Source organism: Ictalurus punctatus, chromosome 1 (assembly GCF_001660625.3).
Source record: "Ictalurus punctatus breed USDA103 chromosome 1, Coco_2.0, whole genome shotgun sequence".
Lineage (NCBI taxonomy): Eukaryota > Metazoa > Chordata > Actinopteri > Siluriformes > Ictaluridae > Ictalurus > Ictalurus punctatus.
In genome coordinates this window covers 681,609-690,000 of record NC_030416.2, presented here as the reverse complement: position 1 = coordinate 690,000, position 8,392 = coordinate 681,609, and the positions used below count along the sequence as shown (strand labels likewise).

The window sequence follows — 8,392 nt, the reverse complement described above, 5'->3', positions numbered from 1 at the left end:
TTCAAAGTCTTGTTTTCTCTCGTTCAGCGAGTTCGCCTGAGGAAGAGGAGGAGGAAAAGAAACTCATCAAATCAGAAACTCTGCAAGAAGCGTTAACACAAAGACGCTGAAATTCTACTTACATCTATCCTGAACTGCAACAGGAAGTTCTCCTGAAGAGCCAGGATTCTGGAGGAGGGACAACAACCAGCAAGTTAACATCAGACACAAGCAGTGTGTAATCAGTGTAATTAATGCTCCGGTTTTAATGCATCTCGGCCACGCCCACTTCACTGTGACTGACGGACACAGCGGCGACACCTCTTTCACTGCAATTTCTAGGCACAGAGACCACGCCTTCTTCACAGAGACCTTCACCGAGACTGCCAAGTAAAGACCGCACCTTCTTACTTCAGTAGGGCTGACAGTTTCAGCAAAGGAGGCGTGGCCTCTGTACCCGTCAGTCTCAGTGTAGGATGTATGGTCACATTTAAGGCATAACCTACGTGCCTATCAATCACAGTTAAAGAGGTGTGGCCTATGTCTATCAATCACAGGTAAAGAGGTGTGGCCGATGTCTATCAATCACAGGTAAAGAGGTGTGGCCGATGTCTATCAATCACAGGTAAAGAGGTGTGGCCGATGTCTATCAGTCACAGGTAAAGAGGTGTGGCTTCGTTATGTCAACTTTGTAAAGAAGATATGGCCTCTGTGCCAGTCAGTGTCAGTAACAGGGTGTGGCTTCTCAGCCTGTCAATCACAGTGAAGAAGGTGTGGCCTTCTACAAACAGTAAAGGAGGCGTGGCCTCTAAGTCATTTATTTTCTTATTAATATTGAGCTGATTGCATGCTACAAAATCGCACTGAATTGCTTTCAAAAGCTCAAAACTGTACTGTACGCATGATCAGCTGTGTTAAATGTATATATAATAATAAAATAATGAAGTATGAATCATATTGTCTCATAATTAATGACACTTCTTTCAATATGTTCTAGAGCGACAGCAGAAACGAACACTTTTTCAGTCCGGTGATGGGTTTTTAATAGATTAGACGTGGCGTGTCTGATTTGTAGTTACTCGATTGCTTCGAGAAAGCAGACCTCAGACTCTCAAACCTCATAAAGCTGACCACCAAACACATTAACATTCACCCCCACGTGCCTACCTCGCTAAATCATTCAGATCCAAGCGGCCATCTTTGTTCTTGTCGAATATATTCATCTGCCAAGCAACAACAAAAAACAAAAAAAAAAGAAGAAGAGAGAAACATAATAAACATGTGATACGATAAAGCCCAAAAGTCCGAGGCTGAAAGTGATGATATACATTACAGTAGGAAGACTACGGTGGACTTTCGGACTCTACTACAGTACATGTTCCTTCATCTCCCCGTCGTACAGCTCAGACAAAACTGGAGTATATTTATCTTTCCTGCCGAGCAGAGACAAGACGAGTAATCAGGTGGTGTCTGGTGCTGTCCAATCTACCCTTAGATTGAATTGTCTCCCCATAAACAGGGTCATGCGCAACACACACTCCAGCCAGACACAAACACACCATCTTCTCTGGAACATCTATCAGGTACGGCAATAAAATACGGTTCTGGTGGTTATATGGTGCGGCCTGGAAAAGCCTGGGCGTAGACAGATGGATATTGGAGCAGAGATTGTTTAGATGAGATCAGTGGGTGCAGTGTTAGTTTTTCCTCGGTGGTCTGAGTACTTTTAGCTTGAGCCTTTTGTATTTGATAGGACGTGATGATTATGAGGTTGAACTCCAGAACGTTAGCTCCAGTTAGCACCAATTCCTATATAGGTATTAAACATCCTTACATTACAGCGGACATCCTGCTCTCTAACCTCAGGTCATTGTTCCACGCCATTCCACTTCGTTCTTTTCACACGTATCGGTTCATTGAGTGAAACCAGTCAGAGTTGATGGACTAATGACTGAAATTAGTGGCTGGCATTTCACCAAAGTCTCCTGAAGCGAGTTATAAAAAGCCACAGGATGTGAATCAGTAAAACAAGCGGCTTTCCAACGTTCTTATTCAAACACACAACAAATGTCAGTGCGGATTCACAAACCGCTTCACAAATCAATAGACATAAATGTCAGTCAACAATCAACGGGGAAAATTCCGAGAGAAAACGCCTGGAGGAAACATCGCGCGTTAAAAGCTTCGGAGCGTTTCGTTGGGAGTTGCGTGTTCGCAGCACAACAGGCGGTCGCTTTGAGAATCCGTTAAAAGCCCTACGTTCATGGATTTAACTTCCTTTATTTGCAAGTCAGATTAAACACCAAAACTACCAGACGGAACGGACGCTCTCCAATGCTAATCTTATCACACTAATTGGTTTTAAGGGCTTGATATCCTGGAGACTATTGATCAGTGGGTGACAAAGAAAGAAAAATCAACATCAACGTTACCATGGTGTCCGTGTATTCATCCAGCTTGTTAGAAGACACTTCCTTTTTGTGCTGCTGAAAAAGATCCTTCAGGAAATTCTGTAAGAGGAATCATTAGTGTTACACATCACTAATAAACCAAACTACAGAGAAGTCCTGCCACACGCCATTATATTGATCGCATTGAACTACAGTGGAACAATTTGCTGTTTGAGTGTCACCCAATACACCAATGTCACCTTCACTCGGGTCAGGTACTACTACAAAAGCCGTGATGGAGAACTCGCTCTCAAACGGCACTAAACAAGCTTGGCATGACTTGGCATGCAGTTTTGTGAGAACTGATGTGCAAGATCCTGGAAAGGAACCAAATTGTGACTCGAGCTCTTTGGAAACCTTGAAGAAAAACTTGGCAAGGCATAAACCGGAACTCGATCTGTGACGGAGGGGACTAAACGCAAAAAACACTCGAAGGACGACGTATTGAGTGGAGGAAAAAACTCGACAAAAGTAAGGTTCCACACAGTACCCTAAAGGGCTTCTTCAGGTTGACGGTTTCAATACCTGGAACCATTCCTAAACAGAAACTCTTTAGAAAGCGAGAACCTTTGAAACTTGTTGTAGAGAAAAACAAATGAGGACAGTCCAGAGTCAAGCGCATCATCTGTGAAACATGGTGGTGGTAGCATTGTAGCTTGGGCTTTATTCAAAATCAAGTAAACCCTCAACTGCTCAGCGGGATACTTTTGTAAAAAAAAATAAAATAAAAAAAATAAAAAATTCCAGGTTGAGGATTTCTCAATCACAAACCTTTACTTACCCAAAGAGACCTTGAGGAATCCTATAGAATACCCTGGTAGATGTTGCCCAAACAATATGTTTAATAGTAATAGATCTAGGACATAGGCAAGGACGTGTCAGAGAATGCCAGTGTGACCATCGAAACATTGTTAGCCATCAACATCAGAAACACCAGGTTTCCGTTCGGTTTAAAAAAAAAAAAAAGTGTATAATATTCCTATAGAGTTCTGGGACAAGGTCTTATGGACACGAGCATCCCAGATCGCCTGTATGTAAGGGATGTAACTATAAGCGATGGAAAGAAGAAAGAGTGGAGGAAAATGAATGATTATAGTCCAGAGCCATCAACATCATCTGTGAAACATGGTGGTGGTAGTACCACGGCTTGGGCTTGCTACAAAACCCTGAACTGCTCACAGGCTCCACAGACCACACTAAAGAGCCTGTTCAGGTTGAGAATTTCTCTGTTATGATCCGTCCCAAGTAGGTGCTCTTTAGAAACCTCTTCAGAACCTTTACTCACACAGAGAACCCTTGAGGAACCCCTTTTTTGTAACAGTGTATGCTTGGTTTGGATTCTGCCCCAGTTGAGTGCCACTTTAAATAAAATCCCCCATCAGATGAATAAAGGTCTGCGTGACCGTGATGAGGTTTGTGTTGGATGAACAAACATTGTGAGTTTCCTACCCTTAGCTCTGCTGCAGATATATATCCACTGCTGTCTGCATCATACTTCCTCCAGATCTATGAAGAGAAAAAGGAACCCTATTAATCCAGGAGATAGAATGTTAAAAATAATAATGAGATGATGATGAGGATGATGATGATGACAGGGACCTTCATAAACTCCACACTGTTGTCCAGAGGAGCTTCACGGCGGAATAGCAACAGGAAGTTTTCTTGTTCTGGTAAGATCATATTGGCGAGCTAGAGCAGACAGAGAAGACGATATGAAGGTTAGCGTCACGGAAATCTGTTCACGATCTTGCCTGGAGGCCATGCTGTTTCCTCGAGTGGGTTTTTTTTGTGTTTCTGGACAGGGTTCATACTTAGATTAAGAAGCTCTTAATGCTTAAAAGATGGACGGTTCTGCTCTTCTCAGAGGATAATGCACAGATGAAATACAAAGATAGCGTGCTGGGAAACAAAGTCGCTAAATCATTAGCATTGTCCCTCGTTCAAATACACTGAAGGTTCAATGCCAAAGTGCTATTTTGGTACCTGCTGCACAATAACAGCTTCTCTGATTAATTTTTTTTTTATTCTTCTGTAGACCACCATCCTACACGATGACTCATGCCTTTCCTTCGGTGAGTGCAAAATTTTCAAACCAATGTGTTTTTTTTTTTCATATTCATGCCCTATTGCTTGGCAACTGTAACTAGGATTCTTCAGGAACAACCACACTTGACCTCTACCAACCACATTCCTATTAGATGATGTCCTGTTTCAATGAGAATACGGATGCCTGCACGTCACGGGCATGATCGCACCGTAACTCAAAGAGAGAGTAAACACAAGGTCTACCACTTTGTTCATCCTCTTTTCTCCATTACAGGAATCACTTGGACGGTGATCAGGGCTATGCTACGTCAGGAATACAAAACGAGTCCTTTCTGTAGCTTTCGCTTCAGATTCTTCAATAAGAACCTTCTGGAATATGACTATACAAGCTACTTCTACTGATCTTCAATACCCAAGTATTTTCAGTGTATACAGTATGCTTAAAGACCACTAATGGTGCACTTAGTCCCAGGCTGATTAGGCTAGCAATAAGGAAAAAACCTCAAAAGCCTGCAGTTCTCCATCTATACCCAGAGGAACACCAATACCACTCATGCATTATGTGGGATTTCTGTAAAGAGGCTTTTAAACCAACGCTGAATCCATGTTGTACTCATTTACACGTCTTAAAAGAGTAAGAGAAACGTGGTGGTTTTTTTTTTGTTTTTTTTTTAAACGACCTTCAAATCATTTTCCACACTACGGAAGATGGACGTTCAGAACTTGTGGAAGTCAACTAGTGTTCTGCATCAAAGAATCTGTGAACTGCAATAATGTACAGCAGATTAGAAATGAAAAATCTTTAAAAAACTACAAAAAAAAAACAAACAAACAGTTTCCTGGAGTACAGAATAGATGACAGACTACTGCAAAAATGCTAACAAATGTGCAAACTACCGTAATTTCTTGACTAGCAGACCGGCCGTAAACACGCTAACAAATGTGCAAACTACCGTAATTTGTAGACTAGCACAATGGCTATAAAAACATTAATAAATGCACAATAATAATAGTTTCTAGACGAGCATGCCTACTGTAAAAACACAATTTGTACACTAGGGTAAGTGGTAGACTAGCACACTGACAGAAGGAAAAAAAACCTTCCTGTGTAAACTTCCATAGTTCCTTGAATAACATTTCCTGTAAAAATACTGAGAAATGTGCAAACTACCGTAATTTGCGGACTAGCGGACCTGCTGTAAAAACACAAAAAACTACAAAAAACAACAGTTTCCTGGAGTAACACACCTAACAACATTAACAACGGACATGTTATAGTTAGGCTACTGCAAACATCAGAACACATGTAAGTGTAGTTTAATTGGGCCGAGTTTTGTTCCAGTTTAACGACGTGTAAAGAAGTGTGGATCGAAGGAAGCGAGTCTCACTTCCTGGATCTGCAGGCGTCCGTCGGCCGTGACGTCGTAGACGGACATGAACCTGGCCTTCAGCTGCTGCACTTTCTCCTCCGTTATCTTATCCTGCAGAAGCGGAGAAAAACAAGCTGGTTACCATGACCACTCGCTGCCTGTTTGCCCACACACACACACACACACACACACACACACACACACACACAGGAGTAGCACACCTAATATAAAACACCAACAACTGTTCAAATACTACTGTAATTTATGGACTTCATGCTAATTAGCTAATTAATGCTAACGAGTCGTTCCCGATGTGTACCCGTTTCTCATTTGACAGATCTGTGTGTTTGCACGTTTGGCTAAATGCACATTATTTCCATTTACAATAAAAGTCAGTACTTCTGTGGGGCGGGGCTACGCACGAGAGTACTAAATAAATGCCATAACTTCTGAACCAATCACGTCGGAGATCAGACGAAGGCTGTAAATTTTAGCCGCAAAGTTGGCATGCTAAAACCGCCAGCTCGCTAAATTAGCCGATGGTAGTGTTGAACGGATCGTGGTTGTCATGGTAATGCATGGTAATGTCTGGATGCTGTTAATGGACCCATATTTTCTCGCAGCTTTATTTTAGACTCTGTGTGTGTGTGTGTGTGTGTGTGTGTGTGTGTGTGTGTGTGTGTGTGTGTGTGAGAGAGAGAGAGTTAGCTAGCAGTTAGCTACCTGCTGAACTAGCCAAGTTATCAAATGTCAAGTGATTTTAGATTAGGTAATGTTTCTAATTTGCATATTCATGCATATTCATATTTATTCTCAGATCCTGCTGGTTCTTGGAGTAGAAATGGCTCTTTTAGTGGGAAGTTCCTTTGTCAAAAAATAAAAACCTTAGTTACCTTTTTTTTCCTTTAACATGTTTTTATTTTTGGCACTTTGCCAATGCATACACTCAGCCCGGAGAAGATGGCACACGCACAACACTTCTGACCTCAATTTCCTGTAGATTAACTGTGTCACTTCCTGTGAAGAGTCGTGTTGAGCTGATAAAAATCGATGTGTGATGTTTGAAGCACAGAACTCATGCAGCGACGTTAAACAACGGAAAATTACAGAAAATTGTATAAAAATCTCATGAAACCATCATCATCATCATCATCATCATCATCATCATCATCAGCGCTCTGGTTAAAGTCATCCCACCGATTCGCCGCTGCTCCTCCAAATCAGATCATCAGAACATCAGCGGGAGTCCATGCAGGACTGGAGGTGAGATAATGACTGTTCTGTTTATCTGAATAGAGCCGAGTGCAAAAGTTTGAGCGTCCTTCCTTCATATTCAAATGGCATCGACGTGATTTTTAACATGAACCCCCCGCCCCCTTTTTTTAAGCAATGAATGCTCAGTTGTCTCTCCTAACACTCATCTTTTTTTATCTCCTTCTTCAGATCTGATGTTTTCAGGTTTAGGGTGTGCGACAGCTGTTTCCCTGATTCTCACTCACTCTCAACTCGAACTGCTCAAAGGTTTGAGGTTTTTGCTGGTTCCTGCTTTAAAGGAGACTTTAAAATGACCGAGGGGGTGTAAACTTTTGAGCACGTTCCTAAGACTGCTCTACGTTGTAACGCGGTGTCAGGAAACCGAGAAAAGATAAAAGACCGTCAATTCTGTTTTGCTGATAAGAGATAGAAAATATAATACACGACAAAGGGACATTTATACTTCCAGACACTTAAAAGGAAAAAGGGGGGGAGTATAAACTTTTACACCCAACCCTACTTATAAGCATGAAGTATTAGTATTAGAATATGTTCGTGACGTACCCCGGGTCCCAGTTTTGTCAGGAGGTGCCGAAAAAAGGCGTCCAGCTCCTTTCCCTCGATGTAGCCATTATCTGGAACACACTCGGTCGTGAGGAGAAAGCACGGAGAATTCTCCAACACAGACAAGTTTTTATAATTCATGTAAAAATAAAATAAAAAATAAAATCTCTTTATTCTCACCGTCTGCATCGAAGTGTTGCCAGATGTGCAGAAATCCTGCAGCGTCCAGCTGGTCCAGAGAGCAGTCCATGTCCTGAAGTCAGACTGTTCTCTTTACAGAGCGGAAACAATGAAATACGGTGAGGAAAGAATCAAGTTTAAAGAGGAAATAAGAGCGGAACGAGCCGAGAGATGGAGAGAGAGAGACACAGAGAGAGAGAGAGAGAGAGAGACGGAGAGAGAGCGAGACACACAGAGAGACGGAGAGAGTCTGAGTGAAGTGAAGTGAGAGTGAGCCACTAACGTACAACCACAACTCCATCTCCCTCCCCCTCTCTCTCTCTCTCTCTCTCTCTCTGTGAGTGTGTATGTGTTTTTCTCCCTCGAGGGCAGATTGTGTGTGTGTTTGCCTGTGTGTGTGTGTGTGTGTGTGTGTGTGTGTGTGTGTGTGTGTGTGTGTGTGTGTGTGTGTGTGTGTGATCCTTTATACACAGCAGAAATATCATAATGAGAACCTGTAATAATAATAAAAAATAAACTTCACATTCAGTCTCAAAATAAATAAAGAGA

General features: G+C 42.0%; 1 protein-coding gene across 1 annotated transcript in view; it reads right to left on the bottom strand.

The window, feature by feature from the left end:
• scgn (secretagogin, EF-hand calcium binding protein) overlaps nucleotides 1-8,172 on the bottom strand; it is a 12,424-nt gene extending 4,252 nt beyond the window's left edge. Inside the window, exons 1-9 of the mRNA XM_017464731.3 lie at nucleotides 7,844-8,172; nucleotides 7,664-7,734; nucleotides 5,864-5,956; nucleotides 4,029-4,118; nucleotides 3,879-3,935; nucleotides 2,412-2,489; nucleotides 1,147-1,202; nucleotides 123-168; nucleotides 1-36 (exon numbers count right to left, since the gene is read on the bottom strand). The exon at nucleotides 1-36 is cut by the window's left edge and continues 24 nt beyond it. Coding sequence (XP_017320220.1) covers nucleotides 1-36; nucleotides 123-168; nucleotides 1,147-1,202; nucleotides 2,412-2,489; nucleotides 3,879-3,935; nucleotides 4,029-4,118; nucleotides 5,864-5,956; nucleotides 7,664-7,734; nucleotides 7,844-7,913 — 597 coding nt within the window. The 5' untranslated portion in view covers nucleotides 7,914-8,172. The remainder of the gene's footprint in view (nucleotides 37-122; nucleotides 169-1,146; nucleotides 1,203-2,411; nucleotides 2,490-3,878; nucleotides 3,936-4,028; nucleotides 4,119-5,863; nucleotides 5,957-7,663; nucleotides 7,735-7,843) is intronic.
• Between the last annotated feature and the right edge of the window lie 220 nt (nucleotides 8,173-8,392).